General features: G+C 30.0%; 1 protein-coding gene across 1 annotated transcript; it reads right to left on the bottom strand.

Annotated features, from left to right (window-relative positions):
* Positions 1–15423: 15423 nt before the first annotated feature.
* Positions 15424–18232, bottom strand: LOC116773282 (anoctamin-5-like). The gene has a single exon (XM_032665706.2). It carries the CDS (start codon positions 18086–18088, stop codon positions 15530–15532), a length of 2559 nt encoding a protein of 852 aa, XP_032521597.2. The 5' UTR covers positions 18089–18232; the 3' UTR covers positions 15424–15529.
* Positions 18233–23355: the final 5123 nt, after the last annotated feature.

The raw sequence follows: 23355 nt of genomic DNA, 5'->3' as shown, positions 1-23355 counted from the left end.
TATATATATATAATGAAAAAATGCTTTTACCAACATTATCTGGCGATAATCCTGATATGTATAATGATTGTAAAATACAATATATGCAGTACGATAAATGGGACACCTACTAGATTTTTTTTTGCAAAACAAATATAAAACCCTACATCGAACCTACGTTCTACTCGTCATACAATTTATTAATAATAAGCTAGTTGCCAGCCACGGTTCTACCTGCAAATGTATTTGTAATAAAGCATTTGCTCCAATATAGGGATTAGATCAATAGAGAGAGAAAAAATTGGAGTTGTTTACTGATTTAACTGAATTTAAAGAAAAACTATTACTGCGTATATCTGAGGGGGATGTAGGAAGAAAGAGGCTGTTTTAACGAGAGATTCTTTCCTGTGTAACAACATTTTTCTATCTTTTTATAAATATTTATAAATTTATGGAGTTCACAATAATCGAGTTCATTTTCGAACTTCGTATCAAAATACTGTATTTTTCACACGGATCTGATTATTAAAAATAACATAAACTTCGGAGGCGTAAGCTTTATTAGGTTAATGCCCTGACAGAGTTCAGAATAAAGTTTACACAAGCCTGACGTGACTATAAAACTATCTATTCCCATACACAGGAAGCAGGTCATCTCGGATTGTCAACTACCCAGGGAACTATCTTACGACTAACAAAACTTAGCTAACATTAACTTATATAATATTATTGGACGCTTAAAACCTACCCTTCAGTATTTCCATCAAAGAAAAACTAAAAACTTTTCGACAACTAATCCTATATGTACTATTAATAATATATCAAAAGCTAGTATCGGAAAATAATGTATACATATATATCGACGCAACATCATTAAAAGCCTTTTATAAGGTATGGTTTTTTAATAAGAATTTAACTTTAAAGGGTAGATGTGACATAATCAATGCCATGGTGTTAGTGATTTCTTTTACAATGTTATTTATTTTATTTCATTCAAAAGTCAATCCCGGATCGTGTCTCCTTCTACGCGACACTGGCAGAATATACTGTGCACGTCTTTGCACGGACGAAGGCTATATTATAAAAAAAAAATGTTTTTTTTTACAGATCGTTATGTAAAATGTATTAAAGAACCGTAGATGTTAATTTGTATCGTGATTTGTAATATGTGAAGATTAGTCATCCTGTAGGTCTTAGTAAAACGAAAAATTAACAAATTTGTACTCAATGTTAATCAATTATGTTTTCTATAAAATATTAAGTTACTATATACATACTGGATGGCTTAATTAGTAACTAAAACTTATTAATGTTTTGTGTTTATTTGAATGGCCAAAAATAAATAAAAGGGTAAATGTTATGACTTCACAAAAACAATTTATATTCGGGAACGTTGGTAGTGGAGACACAGTAGTGTGAAAGCCATCCAGGAGAAAGCTTATCTATCTGCAAGTGCAAGCTAAAGTTTGAAATATAGTAATGCAAGGGTTCGTGAGTTATTATCAGTAAAATGGAAAATTGGTAAGCCGACTGATGAAAATAGTGACAGTGACGGCACCACTGTTGACGTCACATTTCTTAAAAATGAAATTAGACATCGTGCTTCGACATATAAATCAGTAAAACAATATTTCAAACTATTGCAATACCTTTGAGGCCCGGTCCTTAAAAAAAGAAAAGCAAATGTTTCTTTCCTTTTCATGATGTCTTTCATGACAAATGTATAAGTATTTATCAGCAAAATAAATTTTATAAGTGCTAAACTTAAATCTTACTTGCCGGTTCTTCCGATTATTCCATCGAAAAACCTCAATCCACTACAACACGACCCGGTAAATAAATTGAATTTATGGAATAGGAGAGATCTGGTTATGGAGGCGAGATTATTCTGTGAAAATGTGTCTCGCACCCTCACCTTCAGGCAGCAAATCCAGGGTTTGGTTATATATAAGTTATTTTTCCCATTTAAATTAAACGTTCTGATAGCAAGGGGTAAAAATATTACTTTTACTTTCTATTTTTACATATACAATAAGCATTACGACAACCCGTAATATAGTACAATTAAGGATGTAAATATTTTTATTGAATTTAATAAATTCATAAATACATAAATTAACTAACTCTAGTTTTGCAAGTTGTCGATTATTAACAAGGAAAAAGGCATTTTTCAATATAAATATGGTATTATCGGATGTAATTCAAAATAGTAACGTACAAGTATGATCATGAGATAGATCTATTACTCACAATCACGATCAGAATTGTAACCCATAAAACGTTAGACACTTTATACGACATTGAGCGGCTAACCGGTTACCTAATGAAAAATGGAGTTTTGAAAAGATGTCTAACAAGAATAATGTTACCTGATAATTAACTTACAGTTAAGAACTTTTTTGAATTTCTGTAACACTAAGGCTTATAAGCAATTATTTAACATCGGTTTGAAATAGTTTTTAAATTGATTTTAAAACGAATACTATTGACATAACTAATTCGAACAACAGTGATGATGATGATGATGTTATTTGCTGTCCAAACGATAATACCAGCACTGGTTTGTCTTCTTCGTTATAATCATTGCAATGCCTATCTCTTAAATGATATTGTTAATTTTACGAGTAATACTTAAAAAAAAAGTCACACTTAAAGTAATTTACTATTGAACTGTAAAACAGTTGCAATTATCCGTGCAATTTGTGTTATTTCAATTAAGTATCACGGTGTATTAAATCACTCTTTTAATAGTTTATGTATGAGTAACAAGCAAGAGTCTTGTAATATAGTTATCGTAAAATTGGTTATGGAAGGACGTAGATTTTTAAATGGTTAAAAATTGGTCTCCACGACATTCACATAACATGATTAAAAAATAGATTATAAAAATAATTAAAACATTGACACGCCAGAATATAAAGAAATTATTGGGTATAGATGATAGATAACAAGACCGGCTGACATACATTTTGATTTCGTCTGGCCGTGATCACGCTTACTGCAAAGTAACCGGAACGTCGTTACTATGTATTTTAAAGCAGTAAAAAACCCGTAGTAATCCGAAAATATTAATTTTATATAATTAAATAATTTCAGAAATATATCTTTAAATAGCAAGATATCATATTTTGTATATTCTTCTTATAAAAGACAAATTAAATATCAAGTTAGTTAAGTATATTAATAACTCCTTAAAACTAATAACCTAAGTTCCTTTGAGAGTGTTTCAGTATATTAAATTGTTATTACATGGCTCATAAGGAATCTTGTAGATTAATATACGATAAGATAATACTGGTGAAAAACATAATAATTGAACTACTATTACCACTAAAGTTCTAGTGGCTATAAATTAAAAAAAATATTTGTATGTAATTTGAATTTATATGAAAAATCCTTAATTAATTCAAACGTTCTGTTGGGAACTCTTTTCAATGTTTGTAATCTTTTTTTTATTTGTTAATTATAATTAATATTAATGTTCCGTGCCGAGCATTTGCTCTTAAATTAAAATGATTACAGACTAATACTCATATATTAGTCTATAACATGTCTATTCTAATGTTATGATTAAATATATGATATTAATTCATGGACAGAAAAGGGTTGTGTAGCGTAATTAAAGGAGCGGTTGGAATTCGATTTCCCGGAAGTTACAGATTCGAACCCTGTTTCCGTCAATAAATTTTTCGTCATATGTATACCATTCAAATGTTTACAGCACAAAATAAATATTAATAAAATTAATATTGAAAACTTTCAATATTAAAGTGATTTTCAGAAATACTAAATAAATGTTAAAAAAAAAAAATTCAGAAATACTAAATAAATATAAAAAAAAATAATTGAGAGCCTTTCAATACATAACATCAACCTTCAAAAACAGGATATAGATAAAAGGATGAAATTTTCTATATATTCGGTACTATTCAGGTTATTTATTATGTTATACAATCAATATCAAAATCAAAAACACAATATAATTTTCATACCAACTCTGTAGCTTTAATTTATTATTATTAGGTCTATTCTAAACAATGCAACACGTAATCTATTCAGAAAGACACTTATACCTGTACGTCAAATTGCTCATATATTGCTTAGGTTGCTTAAAGAAAAATAGTGAAAACTTAGTACTGTTAACAGGAGCGTACCTTTCAAAAAAGCAAACGACCGGTGTTGTCCGTAGACTCGCCAATAACTTGAATTTAATTTGTTACACATAATAAATTTGTATTTTTCACAAAACATTAATAAATAAAGCAAACATGTGTACTATCACTATATATATTTGTTATAATTAGGAATTAATTTTTGTTAATATATGTGTATGTGTATGTATTTTGTAAATACTTGTGCTTATCCTTGTGGTTCTATGTATCGTTTTATGAACTATGAAAACAATTTCACGTACGTAATTATTTCTCACATTATACCGTCATACAGGCTCCGTTGAAGCAAGACGTAGTAATTTCCGCTTGTTCGCAATTCCCTCGATTGAATACAATTTTTACATAAATTTTCGTACATACAGCGAAATTGTAAAATACTAATGTGTAATTATGATTTATATATAAGATACAATAATTTACAATCACACCGTCAGATAAAATGTTATTTAGATAAAAATGTTATTTAATAATAATGATGGAAGTTTCACATAAATAGCTATCAATATGTATTTATAAATTTTTCAAACGAAAAAGACACCTTCTTCACTACGTAAAGATTTATAATGAAATAGAATTAATTTTTATGAAAGAAATGAAATTAATTCTGTGATATATTCACGTCTGTTTTGATACCTTGTAGATTTCACGGAATACATACAAATTAAAATATTGTTAATCACATAAATTATTCAATATAAAGTAATTATTTTATAGAAAGAAAATGATTTCGTTTCACTTATAATTGGTTATTTAAAATTTAAAAGAAACTATACTGGACTGTCTTCATACGTATATAATATTATGACTCTTAAAAATTCAATTATGAAGAAAAATTTATGAAAGGAGACTTGATAAATTGTATAAAGATGGTAAATTATTTTATAAAATTATATCATGATAAGCAATAATACTTTTAATATATTTCTACTACAAGTAAGTCATCTTGCATTTTTAGGGTTCAACTTGTTTTTTCTTTAAACGTACAACAGAATCAACTGACAGATATTCACATCTCGTCTGCCCGCGATCACGGTTACCGAAACGTCGGGAGTATGTAGTTTTAACAAAAAATAAAGCACGCCTAGTTTATCCGAATGAATAAAACTCGCGAAAATCTTAGAAAAAAAAAAAACAATAATGAAATAACTGACCATAAGATTAATGCGTACAGTTTACAAAGACACAAATATCGAACGGTGTTCTGACGGTCTTTTATAGAATTGAATATTTTGTACATACATTCTTGATGTTACATTAGCTATTCACTAAACGCGCAATCATTTTAAATACAATCGTACAAAAAACCAGAACACGCATCATATATGGAATACTGTAAATGCGGAGCTAAAACCATTACAGGTTACTGCTAACAGTTTCCTGTTTTGAGAATAATTAGTGCAGCGGTAAAATGTTTACATTCGGTTTTATTTCGTCATTTAGATTCTCTTGCCTTTTTTGTAGTTTTAGCATTCATAGCCTTGAATACATATGCTTTGTTTGAAAGCTATGAACAAAAGTACAATAAAGCAATGCTGTATGCACACAAACACCAATTTATTTAAACAAGCTAAGCAGTTGTAAGAGGAAAACAAAATAAAAATATAAATTTTATGTTTCTTTGAATGTTGGATGTTTCAAATATTAGAGAGAAAAACAAAAAGTTAGTGAAAGATAAGAATGTAACAAGTTAGTGATAATACTATATATATATATATATATATATATATATATATATATATACTTATGAAAGTAATATCATATCAATATATCATATATATATATGTGTTACTTTCTGAAAGGGCTGATTACTTCTTGGAATCCTTGGTCCCAGACCCATCTAATCTATAATGTGGTTCACGGCCATCGGCTCTATCGTGATTCATCTCTTAATATTTTAGCAATATAATTTGACTTAGTAAAAAACATTACTGTGGAACCATAGGAGAACACAACAACGACTAAAATTAACATTTTTTCCTATCAAACAGTCCTATGCGCACGCGTATGGACATTAGATGATGCAAGAGAAGTTTTTAACAAAACCATCTAAACTAATTCAAATAATATCTAAATATCTCTCCACCAGGCAAATTATAAAAACTCAAATAAAAAACAAACTCATTTTCTAATTTAGTTCAATTTTACAAGCAATATATTCCAATCGTATTATTTATCCTCAAAAATAACATTTGTTTAAAAAATACTAAGACAGCATTTAAATAGTCTTTACTATTAATTAAAAATATGTAAAAAAAATAAGATAAAGATCTGAGTATCTGGAGAATTATTTTCTATATTTAATTTATTTAAATAAAATATTATATAATAATACATTCATTGTAGCATCTATTCCTTGTCAACTTCAAGAGATCAGGCGACCCAAAAAAAAAAAAGATTACATTTCATTGTGAATACTGAAAGTAATTTCGCTTTATTTGTTTAGGAAAATCTTTATTTGTTAACGTATATGATATTGTTTGTTGGTCCTAAATAAATATTTTTTCATGGTTTATGCACAACACTGAGAAACTTTATTAGCAGGGAACTTGTATGTATGCGTAAGGTTTTCACTGTTATTTATGGATATTGTAAATACATCTTATTTCATGCCACGACTAGTCGTTAGAGTTGGATTTACACTTACATATTATTTATTTAATAATCCCACTGTTATAAACAACAGAGTTTCTTACATTAGACGTAGAAAATTTCTCATTGATAATCACTTGTTAATGTCGGTCTTATACCGCATTCATTGAACAATCCTTATAGTTCGTGTACTAAGTCGAAAAATCAATTTATTAAAGCTGTAGAAGTAACAACAATATACACAAATAAAATATATTTTTCTTTTATTTTTAATAAATTATTTATATATTTATAAATATAAAAGAACAAACACATCATATTAATTTTATTTGTATGGAAGTAAATATCACAGTAGCAAATAAGAATCGAATGTATGGGCGTACATCTTTGGATGTATCCGAGTTCGCTCGGATGAAATATCTTATCTGTAACACATTTTATTACGTTCAATATTACGCTGCACATGTTTCCAATAAAAGTCTTATGATATTATATTAATAATATGTATCTATATGTTTCTTTATTTCATATTAATTGTATATAAAAAATATTAATTATGCATTTTTCTATCATTAAAAAGAAATTATTATATAATCTTTATTCAAGATCAATAAAAATCCACACTGCAAAGCATTGAACGCTATGCTAAATGGTTTTGTAGCGAACGAATCCAAACGAGTGGTTTATTTTTAATGTGTGATTGTCTGTTTTTAAGGCTAAATAGATGTTCAGATCCAAACTGAAACTTAACATTAACTTTTCAATGTTAATACTACATTTTAAACAATTTTTCCTACAAAGCCTTTTAGGCTTTATAGGCCTTTGAAGATTAGTTATATGGTCTGTAGGGAACGTGGGAATGTTGTTTATTACAAAATTGTGCCAATACTCAAGTAATCTAACTTTTACGCTCATTTGCTTTACTTGAAAAGGTTTAGGAAAGAGGCTATACTTCTATGTTATTATCTGGTAACGAGCTCAACAACGTACTCTGTAATCATGAGGGACGTGCTGCGAGCTATTTTCTATTCCTCTTGTGTATTTTCTTTACCCGATATCAGGAAATGTAACATAGTGTTTTGACACATTATTATTAACATGTTCAAGTAAGATATATTTTATTGTCAAGGTAGTTGTTCGGAACATTATTGAACCTCTTATGTATATTCGTAATCCGAACTTAATAATGTTTTACTGGAATAAATTTTTCAACAAGCGTGTATATTCGGCTTTTTTTTTAAACTTAAAATCGACGCAATTAATATTATTATCATTTTTATATTTATCGCTTTCCGCTTGACAGAAGTTTTGTTTTTTCATGTAAGAAATAAATTTTTAAATGTAAAGATAAAAATGCATAAGTCATGAATATAAAACCTCCTCCGTGATGTACAATCAAAATATTCTTTATAAAAATATCCACGAAAGCTTAACGTATTCCATTTTGCAACATTATATTTTGAACAACAATCAGGATTCAATATGAAACTGCAAAACATTTTAGATCTCTTTTAAAAGCCATAAATTTTAAAAGCTTTGTCTTCAAAGCTGTAGTATATTGAAGTTACGTTGTTAACCGATTTGAGTTCCATTTTCTTTTCTTTGTCCGACAACATTAAGTTTACCGATTGCTTGAACAAATACATCTTATATTTTATAGCAATACTACATAATATATATATATATAATGGCGCGCCGATTTTGAATTAGTTATATTTAATATTTTTTATACACTTTAAGTAAACACAACACAATTAAAAGATATAATTTAGAAAAAAAAGATAAACGCATAAATTGATATAAAAAGCTTGTCTTTTATAATACGTATACCTCAGTGAGGTAAAATTTTATTCGTTTTTCTTATAATCATTATAAAACAATGTTTTCTGTTTTCTTAATTAATGAAAATTGGAAAAAATGGGACGCAAATTACATAGGGTGGCAACCGGAGGTCCCAGGAAAACTACGAAACTTACTTATATGTATATTATAATAAGAATTACATATTAAAACTTAAACCTTATACCTAAGACTACATGATTGCCCCGATGTTAGGATAGCAATACCATTCCATAGCCTGTGTGGTATCAGGAATCTTCTGGTTCACACGGCTTGGTGTTCGTTCCGCGGAGTCAGCGGCGTCACTCGTTATATGATATGTTTCCCAGGCGATGTTCGTTTATTTTTTAATGTGTTGCGCTTACGTAACACGAAAGTAAGTAATATCGTAAGAGGTTTAGCTATTATTATTATTTAAGTATAACTGCAATGATCAAAATATAACCATTAATAAAATTATGATTGTTATTAAATAAAATGCATTAAATAAACTATTGTTATTATTAACTGCAGAAATGGCAGACTTAATTCTCAAGATAGACATAACAAATACAGTAAAAGAACATAATAAAGATACACACGACATTGAAATAATCAATAGTTTTTTTTGATATTAAAAAAACAAAAAACAATAAAAAAAAATAAAAAAAAAATATCTTAATAACAAGATGTTATTCATTTTTGCCATCTTAAATAATCCCCCTTTAAAGCAAATGATTTTTTTTATAGCAAAGGTGGCAAACTAGCAGACGGCCTACTTGATAGAAGGTAGTCACCGTCGCCCATGGTCATCTGCAACATAAGGGACGTTGCGGATGCGTTGCCAACCTTGCTTATGGAAGAGAGAGAAGAAAGGGTGGGAACAGGGAAAGAGAAAGGGCAACCGCTCATCATATGAAAAGTTGCTATTAAAGACGACTTCACGCCGATCTTCTGCGAGAGGGTGGTACTTCCCCGGTCGAGCCAGCCCATTTTCAAGCTGTAGTAACCTGACCACAGCTAGGCTCTACCGCCTTAAGGTGGCAGACGATAACAAATGTTTTGAGAATAATAAAAAATTATGTTTATTGTAATGTCACATATGGGGGGGGGGGTTAGAAATCTACTATATATATACAATCTTTACAGAAAGACAAAAAAAGCATTCAGATATGAAACTCACACAGGGGAAATATATGACGTTGAAAACATCTACGGAGTATTGCACTGGGAATCAAAACATTTAAAGCAGATATATTACATTATTATCTAGATGCCAGTATTAAAGTACACGCCTTCACATATTATATGGTTTCAAAGTAGCGTAGACAGTTAATTTAATGGTTGGTGGTCTATCACCTAAGAAATATATAGAAAGAAATATACAAAAAATGTCATACATAATGAATGAAAAAAAGCCAATAGTGCAAAAATATTCAAGATTTAAATAGTAGCTACAATAATTTTTTATTCAACGCTCATCTTGATCGTCACAACACCAAGCTATCTTCTGTTACTAACAAACATTGCTAAAGTTTATATATAAAGGCAAGGATTTATTATCAAAACCTACTAGGCAAACTAAAATTAGTACTATTTGAAATGAACAAATATAAGCAGTGAAAAACGATCCTAAAGACTACAATGACATACTCATAAATTACGCTACATTAAGCAAGCATATATGTATATATCGGCGCATGCAGCTTCAATGACGGATGCAACATGAAAATAACTCAAGGCTGGCATCAATTATTATAACAACTTATTGGTCGTCGTTACTATTGTTAAAAGTAAAACGAAATCAAAGACAATAGAACTATGTTTGAATTCTGGTATAAATATGACGTCTGGACGCACGACAGCGGACTGCAGAGTTCAGCGAGTGCGGATCATAAGGAATGTGATTATGAAGAACCTTCGAGAAATACAAGAACATTTAGAAGAATTGAAGTTTCATTTTAAAATATCTGGAATGTACTGAAACAAGTGACATTAGTGACGTCAGCGAGGCTGGCGTCCCGTCGTTAAAACAATGAATTTGTAATAAATCCGATATATATAATTTTGTTAAAATAACTAATGTAAGAATACCATATGGAGAAAAATATATTCCATCATAAAACATACATTATTCTCGAGGATAACCAATTTTAACATAGATCTTCTTAAATCAGTCTAACTCAGATACTAACAGTATTTTTAAATATTTTACCAAATGTACACGTATTACGTATTACAACTTACCTAAGTACATATTCTCACAGGTAAGAAAGTATCAAGGATATCATCTAATACGTCATTTTAAGCAAATATAAAACTTCTCAATTCTATTGTTGATTCACATCCGACCCAAAAGATCTGTCAGTCAATAAAAAATACTTTTTAATTGCATTTACATTGGCGTGTCTTAATGTGTACAATCACAACGAAGTTTTTTAAAGTAACTTACATTATTCTAAGCACTCCAAGTTTAAAAATGTTTTATAATTAAAGTATCGTAGAATGTTAATTAGCTTCAAAAATAAACAAAAACGCAAAAGTATTTGCCCGATGTGTATAATTTTTCATATATCTCAGTCTTCCTTCAGTTTTTTAGATATTTATTTTTATAATGAATTTAAACAAAACTATCACATTTAACCCTTAGCAGGCTGCCGTTGTCTAAAGTATTTTTAGTCGCATATTAAATCTAATGTTGCATTTATTTAAAAAAATATATATTGAGTGACACTTCATTAATGACACATTTACGGATGACAGAAAAGAGGCTAGGTTTTTATTGATTAAGATAAATTGTTAACTTCAAAGTGTTAAAAATCACCTAAAGAAAGTTTCACTTATGTTCGGTAAATCAGTTTTGTAATAATTTGGAATTAATGTAATTTTGTAATAGTTTAATGGAATTACTACAACTGAATGGCCAACGTTTCTACCTTATTCTAGTTTTTGTTTAGAAATCATCGGATTGCATGTCTGACGTGCATTTGTCCCTTTTTTATCTTTCCTTAATTTTCTTTCCTTTCCTTTTATTATATTTAAGGATATGGGATCTTATAAGCAGTGTATCAACAATTAATCATTATTATTTTATTTTATTTATATACAACTCTTGCACTCTAGATTGTAACATATAAAATTGCGATTTTACTCCAAGCTAGCAGGGGACTTGCGATCGTAAACTTTGTTGAAAAGTCGTACAAAATTGGGTATACAATTTTCCTTGCTCTTGAAATACATGTGGCTGGAAAATATTTTGTTCTCTATTTTACTAGTATTGTAGTTAGTAATGTCTTTTACTTAGTTAGTTATATTTTTACAGAATCATAACTGCCTTACTTAATATTTGACGCGTTTTATAAAAGTAGAAGTATAAAAAAAATACACTGTGGTGTTTTAATTTTATGTTATTTGTAAAAGAATATTTTGTGGTTCACCCAACAACGTATACATCAAATATTTAAAATATGCAGTCCTTATAGAAACTATATAAAAATTCCAAAAAATATATATTATAATAAAATAATAATATATTCCTCGAACTAAAAAACATTGATCTGCAATTAACAACTATTGATTGTATTATTAAAAAGTGTTTGTTTACTCAATTTTCAAACTTTGCTCATATTATGGACAAAGTAAACACAAAAAATAGTAGACGTTTGCAAGAGGATAGATTAGTTGTCACACTATAATAACTTCACTTGAATTAGTATGGAACTCACTACTAACACTAATCTTTTAAATAAATAAGTTCATACATACACATTACATAGGCATTCGTAATGTTCACAGATCATGAACAAAATCACTAGTAACAAATAATGTACAAATCATTTATATGTTTATTGTATAATCTTGACATTTAAAATATTTTTCGATATAAATATTGTTTTATATTCTGATCGCAGTCAATACATATTATAAAACAAAGTCCATCGCCGCGTCTATCTGTGTGTGTGTTCGCGATAAACGGAAAAATTACTGCACCGATTATCGAACAGTTTTACCACTCGATAGCGTGATTCTCGAGGAAGGTTTTAGTATATAATTTGGTAAGTTTTTGTATTTACTTGCGTGTACATTAACGATATTTGTTGAAGATGTCGGGAAAACATGAACCGTTGAAGAGCTTTTAACAAAAACGCTGCCTAAAGTCTTTGAGATATAACAAAATAATATATGGTGGAATTGTACATCTTACATAGGTCTACTGAAAAGTCAGTGGTGGCATATGTCTATACCTTAAGCAGAACATACTATATCCATTTTACAACTTTTAAAAATTGGCATTCCTAAAGCGTTTATTGGAAAGCTATTTACATAATTACGGTATTAAGTCTTATCAAAATAAATTACTTCGTTTTCAAGCCATCATCTGTATTTTACTTTTTAAATCATTTAATTCGGGCGCACCATTTGAAAATTATCATAATATAAGTTTAATAATTCTCAAAATTAAATAGGCTATTGTATACTTATTGTAAAGAGCCCGTGCGAAGCCGGGGCTGGTACCTAGTTTCTTATAAAAGATGCATATATTCTATAAATTTCAAAGGGATATTAACAATAATGACAATCTAAATTAATCTGTTGTCTCGTGACTGCGAACACCAATAAGAAGTTAGTTCATACAGTATATATCTCCTATGTTTGCATTTAATTGAATTTTTGTTGTTTTAGTTCTACCAACATATGTAGTTCTTAATTGTGACTTCAGTCGAGACTGTTAAATTTTATTTCTTTCAAAAGTTAATCCCGGATCGTGTCTCCTCCATCTTACACGTCACTGGCAGAATATACTGTGCACGTCTTTGCACGGACGAAGGCCATATTATAAAAAAAAGAGGTTATTTCGTTACTAACAGCAAAACAAGTTGTCAAAGACTGTTTACTCCAATTACTTGTTCATTTTCTAATATTTTTTACGATATTAGCGACAACTTAATCTGTGAATTACATATTATTAATACAATGATAGAAAGTGGATCCCCAAAGGAGTATTTCTAACATACCAAACATAAATTCTTAAGTTGTAAAGTTTTTTGGAAAAAACAAAGACTTTTATGATTCAGAATTCAAGAACATGAAAACATCTTTCTGAGTACAGTTTTAAGTTTAATACTTTTTATCTATCTACAAATGCATTAGTTACAGTCGAGTAAATATGCAAATTGATATATATTTTGTCCTATTATATATATGTAAAATTTTTATTATCTTGTTTAGAACTTTAAAAATTAGGTTATGTGCGTTAAACAATAACTTGGTAACAGCTGGTTTGGCTGGTTATGTCAGAGTTGCGAGAGAATCTTATAGTGCTGATGATGTTGTGGGTTTGGATACGTCCAATTAATAAGACATCTAAATATGTGAACTACTAAATATCGTGTATGCCCTGAACACAAAGTTCGCTCTAAGCCAGACACAGCCACTGTTATTGTAAACGAAAATAATGTTATTGTTAATGCTTCTACATCTCTGCTAGCAAGTCTTAACCACTTTCTCCTGATTTACTTATCTTTTAATGAATAAAAAATTTTATGTAATCATTATACACATGAACACTGCACAGGATTCGTAAAACTTTGTATCAAGTTAAAATAAGTATATACATAAACTTAACGTAATAGGTACACCGCGCAATCACTAATATATAATGTATTACTATACTCTATGATCACGACAAATGTTATGCGGTTCGTGACGTCATGTCAGTCACGTGACAGTTGTTAGAGTGTTGAGGTGAAAATTTCTAAATTAACTTTGTTTTTTTTTATCGAAGGTACTAAAAATTTTAATAAAATATGCAATTTATGATAAACAAGAGGTATCTTCCAAATAAAGGCAATTCCGAAAAATTGTTAACATAACTATTGTTTTGATTGAAAGCCAAATTGATTTAAAAATACGTAGAAATATTTTTCGACATCATATTGATCGTCCTGTGTCACAAATAACTGTTTTAGATAGAGGAAATTGCTTCGTCAGAATTCACTAACGAACTTAACAAATAACAGACAAACAGAACGAATCTTTTTAGTAATAGCAACGGACTAGAATGATTGAATATATGAAAAATCATATATTAATATTATTTTTCGTTTTTAAACTTAACAAAGTAAATAGATACGTAATAATGAAACAAATCATATAAGGACATCAACATGTATATAACTCTGTCAATTAACATGTTGGTGCAAAATAATCGTGCATAAAAAATGTTATCTGTTACAGAAGTCTACCAATATTAAAAGTGTCATTGGTGTGTTGTTTGGTAAACTAAGGTACTAAATTACTTCTTTATTACAAAAAACCACTCGTCTTAGTCTCCAAGCCCTGGACAAATTTTGCAACTATCATATGTAATATATTTACAAGCTCACCCAGAATCTGTTGTTCTATATTATTTATAATGTTCATTATTTTTTTAGTTTGATTTGGTGAACATAAAATCTATTATCTCTTCCACGTTACGAAGCCTCACTTCTTTCACGGCGAGGGACACAACCCACCATTTTATTTTTTTAAGCCTCATAATAGACGGAGGTTTCTTAAAATTATATCGACTGTTCTACTTTCTTTACATTACTAAATTTACTTTAAAATTATTAACTACCTTAGATATGATAATAGTTTTTTTGTCAGTAAGTATTCTACGGCATTGAATTCAACCATAGCATCATTCCCTGTTATAAAATGGAACATAAAATCCAACTCCTTATATCAATTTATAAGCAATATTAGAATGGAATAGGATATAAAATTATTGTTACTTGTTGTTAACAAGTTCGCTCTTTGCGTTTTGCTGCTCTTGTTAAATATTTATTTGTGGAAACAGGTAATAAAATAAAAACAACGTCTCACGTACAATATATTCCTCTACAAAATAAAACGACACAATTGAGTGCAACAAGAATAACGGTTTTATAAAAAGTAAGAACATCTTTATTAGACTGTGGTAGAAATTCCTAATTAGCATTTTTATATTCGTAGTGTTTGTAAAGCTGTCTTATTTTCTGTTCAATATTTCTAGCTACTTTTACTTCTCGTTGTTTAGGAAAGATGTATAGGATCAAAAAAATGACGCTGGTTACCGCGGGCACGAATAACATAACGAAATAATATCTATACATGAGAAGCAATAAATAATCTATACTAAACATGTACGGTGTATTTGGTTTGTTGCCCTTCGTCCCATGCGGCGTTCTCATATCTGGGGCATAACACTTTAACTTTGGATTTTTATCGTAATTAACATAATTAAATAATTCTTCAGGTTTTTTGCGGTATTTGGTCATAACATAACGAGTTCCTGTCCGAGTTATCATAGCTATGTTAATAGCGTTAGTTATCACAGAAAAAGATGCGATGAAGTAAAAAACTTTGCTCCACCCAATTACTGGTGTTTTTAAAAAAAGTGGCCGTCTCGAAATCTGAAGGAACTTCCGAGCCTGGAGTTTAATATCAATAATATTGATTAAATAAATAACTAACGGAGCTAATGGGAATGCTATGACAAACCAAAGCACCATCGCGAACTGACTTGCGAATCCCATGTACTTCATAAACATATCTTCATAAGAGATTGATCTCAGCATGTACTCTTTTTCCCAGAATGGAATATCAGATCTGCTTTGTATCCATTTAGAATAACAAATAGATATCAAGTCAAAAATATATTGGATTATTTTATAAACAACTTCGGTTATTAAAATTAGAGTAGCAAGTAGAGTTCCAACTTCAATTACACATGAATATGGAAAGCAGAACGTAAAGATATTGTATACAAAGTGTACATTATAGCCATATAGAGTTTTTAACATGTCGTCTATATTAGTCGTGAGGTATCTGTATGTAAACTGTGTAAATCCATAAAACATATAATGGCCATAGATCCAGGCAAAATAAGCAAGAAATAAGTAGTGCATCACTAATTTAAAGCCAATTTTTTTTATAATCAACGACTCCCAGTGCTTCTCATAGGTGTTGTAATTTTCATATTTGACTATGAAATTAGCAACGAAATTATACGCCTTCTCTAAAACAGTGTTAAATATAATATAAAATGTATAAAAAATTGACAACAGTACATAATCTCTGTACTTTTCTTTCTCTTTATATATCTTGTTTTTAATTAAATATGTACAAAATTTATCATACAGTCCAAATGTGTTTATCATAACTGGTAATGTGCAATACCAATATAATATGATTATTATTTTTGATACAAAATTACGAAAAAATAATGAAACTAAGGATCCGATATATTTTTTCAAGAAATTGTCTGTTTTTGTGAGGCCACTGAAATATAATGGACGAACAGCTTTTTTATAATACGAATCACGCTTACCAACTTCCCACATCCATTTTAAATAATACTCTTTCCGTTTCCAAATTCTAATAAATACAAAGGCACCGAGAATTAAGAATATTGAAAACAATGGTACGTACATGTGATCTAAAATAAGATGAATTTTCACTGGGAAACAATATTCCTTAGCAGGTCTTGCTGGGCAGGTGACATTATTTGTACAAGATTGGCATATTTGTCCTCTTGATTCACACATAACTTTCTCTATGGGTTTTTCATGTGATGACAAATTTAAGTACCCAAATGTAATATCGGCGACACTAGCAAGGGCAGCTAATTGTAAAGCTTTGTTAAAGCATTCGTAAAAGGAAAAATAAAAGGCTACCGTGGGCCCGAAGTACTCATGTATAAGGTGAATTGGTTGCTGCTGGAAAATATTAAGATTCCCAATCCAAAAGTCATTTAATATCTTCTTCCCATTTATATCCGCGATTGTTTTTTCCGATGTTAAATAAGTTGGTCCATCGTGAAGAGCATAAATATCAGCAACAATATATTTATGTAATAGGCGTTCAACGCCATAGTCGTCCTCATAATTACTGAAGGGCAAATGTAATAAGATCTTATAAACAATTATACCTCGCTCATAGTTTGAATAACCATTTAGGAAGCCATCGCGCATTAATTTTAAACATTGCCTCTCTTTGTTTTTTTCGTTTCTCCCTATGTATTCATATCTGGTATCAGCAAAGTTCCGTTTCGTCCCAAAATACATTCCATATTTTTCTAAAACATGTAGGGGTGCATGAATTTTAACAAATGTGAGATTTTTGTGTCTTTTTGATACACCGGGTTCTAGTTCCACTTCCAAACCCACTTTAAGAATATTGACGATAAAATCTAATTGTATTTTGTTAATAAGTGCCTTAACATCGTCCTTCAAGACCAATACAATATCTATTCGTCGTACGCCATCTCTAAATACTCCAAAAGCTATCTTTTTTCCCAGCTCTTCCTGGTCTTCCTCTATAACTTCTAAATCAGGAACCGATTTTCTTTTTATTTCTTCTTCAAAAAATGTGGATTTATTCTGGTCTCCAGAATCGCCACGAAGTACCTTGATATTGTGAATACTAACATCTTCGTCAGAAGGAAATTTCTTACTTGGAAGCTCTGGTTGGTAAACCTTATATTTCTCGCATCTTACGGAATCCATTTTTGTATAGACTCCGCACCGTTTTCTTTTTTAACAGAGCTTAAAGTGCAAATGCAATATATTCTCAAAAATTACAAAATAATTCAAAACTGTCATATAAAATCTTTATCAAAAGTGACAAATATAAAATAGATGAAAAAAGAAGATAAAAATGTAAATATATAAATATAAAAAGTATAGACATATGACAAAAACCAAAAAAAGGTTACGGAATCCCTGAAAAAAAAGATAATTCTGGATACTATATGGAAAGGCCGTTTTTTGAGGAGTACTCACTAATACTTTACCTCTATTTGAAAAGTTAACTAACATAACAAAACAATACCTTGGTCTACAAAGTTGATAGGAATGTATGAAAAAGGATTTTAAAGTTTTGGCGTACTCAAAAACCATATTAATGAATTCCGGACGGAATCTCAAGCGACCTCCCATACTTGCTTAAAGGATAAATTTGTCTTTTTTGAAATCTGTCTATATGCCTGATGTAGAAAAATAAGAATGCCTGATGAATGTTTTAAATTTTTTAGTGACTTTAAAAAAAACTCAATAACTTTATTAATCTAAAGTTGACTAAGACGCAATTTCATTACTTTATACATTGAAAAGTAAAAAATATGTGTCATCACTTATATGTATAATATTTACATCGTCATCATCATCATTTCAGTCATGTGAGCTCCACTGCTGGACATAGGCCTCCCCTCATCGACTTCCAAGAGCTTCGATTGGAAGCGGCGTGCATCCACCGTGAACCCGCGTGCACTTGGTCATCATAAGGGGGAATTGCCAATTCTCATCACGCTTGCCAGACAGGTTGGCGAGCGAAGTATAGATGACCTGTTCCAGGAACATGTTGGTGCCCATCTTTCTGGTAAATATATCCCTTAGTCGCTTTCTATGGCACCCACGGAAAGAGAGGGGGCAGCGCTATTCTCAGCCGGCACTGCACGGCATTTTATATTTACATGCTATGTTTATATCACAAGCCCAAAAATTCAATTATTACCATACTATCACTACCATAAATACGTCATTAAATTAAATGAATATCTCAAAGTAAAATCATTGATATAGCCTAGTAAGGTTTTGGGAAACATTGATGAAATATGCACATAAAATAGTGAGAAAATTTATGCAATTTCTTCGAGTGTTTTAAAATATTTATGTATGGCCTCTGGCATAGTTTCTTTAAAGGGTCCACATAAACTATTATGTTTAATACTTAATCAATATTTAAATTATACTATCTAGAGAATCTATTATTTGTTTTTGAATGATTAATGTAATAATAATGGACCTGTTGAAGAGTAAGAAGGTTTAACGCTTCCGGCTCCTACATTGAATAAAATTTAAATAATTTTTTTTCTATAGAAAATATAGAGCAATTAAAATTTAAAATAACATAATTGAAGAATAACCCCACACCTATACATAGCATAAACCCATTGTTTATAAATTAAACAGTACTTCCAGGTTTCCTTTTCTTAATGAAAACGTTCAAAATAAAAAGATATTAATATATTATAGGGAAACAAATAAATCACAGGTTATTGAGATAAAAAAAAAACTAAATTTTTTTTAATACTTTACATTACAAAACTAATTTTTTTTGCCAACTCGATGAAAATATTGAAATACAAAAGTTTGTATTTTAATATGGTTATTCTCTATTAAATTTTTAGATTTTTTTTGACTGAACGTCATATTATCACATTATAGTCCTATGACTAGTCCAAGGACTATAATGTGAGGAATATGTATTACGATGAAGTAAGCTGTATTGTAATCTTTTTTGCTATAAGTTTTAATATTAATACGCCAACCTAAATTGTTCTACCGTCGACCAAAGCGAAAGACATTTTAATTACAGTTTGACATTTTGTTCCGAACGCACACGTTGTATAATCCTGTGATTCTTTCGCTATAAGTGAAAAAAAATTATTTACAATGTTCACAGTTGTGGCCTCAAATGAATAGTGTAATAATAGTACAGTGCGGAACATACATTAACATGATACTTGAAGAGAAATAAAAACCGAAACACTATATTCTAGACGAAACGTATGTAATATACACATCTCCAATATGTTTTGGTAATAAAAATTCATATCCTAATTTAAACCTAGAATGTATAGTGATATGAGATTGTCCATTCAGTAACCAAAACGAGTTAGGTGACGGAGCTGGAACAATTTTTCAATAACTTTCATAATGCGGTCACTAAACTAGCTCGTAACGTAAAAGTCGTAATGAACAATGCCTCCTACCCTTAAGTTTGGTTCCAGGACACACAAGCAATGGAAAAGAGTATCTTTTAAATAATAAAAATCGAATTGTAAGGAACCCTCTGAAAATGTACTTATAATGTTACATCCCAAGAGCCTAGACGTGGGCCTTATTCTATATCTATACTTAATTGACCCGACTATATTTCATTACTCTGCTCTTCTTTGAGCTGTTCTCAAAATTTCACAATTCTCAAGACCCTTAGAAAGTAGTGTATATAGGGTAGTATTTCATCTAGTGACAAGAATAATAATAATATTATGGATACTATAATGTAATATCTTAGATTTTCTCGAACACTCATTTTATTTTCGAAAAATTTGTAATCTCAATTCAAAATTTTCCCGCCACTTCGTTAAAAGCAACCGTGGTCACAGGCAAATGTGATGAAAGCGTCCGTCAGTTAGTCTTGTTATTTGTCATCTAACGATTAAGTCCAATTTGACAAACCACAAATCCTCACTCGTGAAGACGGGTACATACAGTTGTTGCAACCAAGTGATCATGGTTCCTGTAAAATAACCAAAATGTCGTTTTTAATGTAAAAATATAATATCAAAATGGGAATATATATGCAAAACGTCATTCATTTTATAAAAGTTATTATAGTTCTGACAAATGGAAAAGGGATTTTATAAATTAGTTTAAATTTTAAAATATATTTTCAACACATAATTTTCTCATCCAATAGAGCAGGGACGTTACCTATTTTTGGAAAATTGTATTTCTACTGAGTAAAATGTACGTTTAAACTTGGTCTTTAGTAGAAATGTATTAAGGTTCAATTTGAAAGCGGTTTCTGCTCCGCTCACTCGCTAAGATAAAATTTTAATATAAATTCAACATCGTTCTCGATTTCTTTACACATACTATTATTCGTTTAACAGTCAGAGTTCTTAAATAAACAAACCTAGAAACATTAGTCAACTGACTATCACTAAATCTATTAGAACTTGTCCGTATTATTAAAAATCACTTGATGGCCTAGTTTCAACTTATATTTAATAAATAAATATAACGTTTTTTTCACAATAATCTGTTTTATTTATTATAATAAAGCAAAAAAGTTTATAGCAGTCCTAGAAAGCGTGGCTTTTGTGTAAACATCAAAACTATTATATTCGTATTGGAACGAGAGAATAACTATATAACATACATAAATGTTTAGATGAATAATGTTGCCAGCAATATATTCGACCTGCAATAGTTAATGCGAGTAAATTCCATACTATTATATACGAGTGGCGATGCATAACATATATATCGGCGCAATTTTTATTATTTGAATAACTAATAATTGAGGGTAGTTGAAATTATCGGGTGTCAGTTACATTACTATGTGTGTGTCGCCATCTGTGCAAGTGTAGTCACAACAATGTTGGTATAAATAGAGGCGAGTGTAGGATTACAGGTGATCTCGCTCGAGCCGTTGTAGAGATCGGACCTATTCGAAGTAAGACTACAGTTACAAATGCTTATTCCAAGCACGAAAAGCATGCTTTAATTGAGCACGTGCTGTTTACTAGCATGTGTGTCCAAGTGTTGCTTAAAATAAGCATGCTTATTTGGAGCATGCTTTAAAATCGACAGGCGTTCGATTTTTCAGCATGCTACTTGCGCCGCGGGTGTAAGGGGGCGTGGTTGAAGCATGTCTAAACACGTTTGCTTATTATTTATTAGGCATGCTAGTTTCGATTAGTCATTTGCAACAGATAAGCGTACAAAACTTCAAACAAAATGTCTCGCTGGGGCGATGAAAAGACGCCCAAATTTGTTAATTTTTACCGTAACATCCATCCATCCATCCATCCGAAGATCCATCCTTGAATGTTAACGTTTGCTTCAAACATGCTTATTCAGGAGCGTGCTTATTGCCCGCAAATGTAAACGGCTCCCAGGTATGCTTGTATTGAGCTTGCATGCTTTTTAGCATGCTTATTTAAAGCATGTGTAACTGTAGCCTAAGGGTTTCATCAAACCGTCTACGAAATTACCTTCAAGAGTCTGAGATCCTGATGACATTCAAAAATAAAGTCATTGATGACGTCAGTTATGTCGACAGTAAAACCATGGCTTGGACGCTACTCCGACATACATAATATATTTATAAATATATAAATATATATTGTAATTATAAAATTCATTTTTTTTATGCTATATCTTCATTCGCACTGGAATTTGTTGGACGGATACTAATCTTGAGTGGAGAAAAAAAGAACGAATAATATTCAATTATATACTCGTTGAATCTATAAACAGATATGACGCTGAAATAACGTTACTAAACATTCATGATTCGCTGGAACATTTATAAATGAACAAAAAGTTTTATTGGATATTAAATAAACGCTCAATTGAAAAAGTTCTTAACGGAAATCGTTGTTTATAGGACGAACATGTTTTTACTAAATAACCATTTGAACTGTGTATACGGCGGTTTATTACAGGCAATTATATTTTATCGCTTGTAACCTTTTAAACCAGACATTTCCAAAACTTACCAGCATTTTAAAAAATGATAAAAGACAAGATAAAAAAATCTAATTAAACTGAAGATAATGATACAAAAACGCTGTAATTATTCGACTAACAATAAAAACGGCATTTTTTTTTTAATAAAAACTTTTTAGAAGCGATGACATTTCGAGATATTGAATCGAACCCGGCACCCGACCCGCGAATCCATCGAATGCTGAGAAGTTTCGACTCGTATATACTCGTGACTTAAAAATTTGCGTTTAATGATGACAGTATATGTATTAGACAGAGTCCAAATATTTTAGATTTAATAAAATTCTACTCTGTAGTATATTGACATTGCATACCCGCACCACGTTTATTTAACTAAAACATTAAATGGTTCTAAATCAATATACATAATTATAAATAATTTTTACATTCTATTTTTCCGTTTTTAAGAAAACTACTGAGAAAAATATTTAAGAAAAGTGACACATATTGAAGGCTTGACTTGAATTGTG

Source organism: Danaus plexippus (genome assembly GCF_018135715.1).
Source record: "Danaus plexippus chromosome 18 unlocalized genomic scaffold, MEX_DaPlex mxdp_20, whole genome shotgun sequence".
Classification (NCBI taxonomy): Eukaryota; Metazoa; Arthropoda; class Insecta; order Lepidoptera; family Nymphalidae; genus Danaus; species Danaus plexippus.
This window is presented reverse-complemented; position numbering and strand designations above follow the sequence as displayed.

Bases quoted from the DNA above. Each gene is read 5' to 3' on its own strand.
- LOC116773282 (XM_032665706.2), bottom strand. From the start codon at position 18,088: ATGGATTCCGTAAGATGCGAGAAATATAAGGTTTACCAACCAGAGCTT.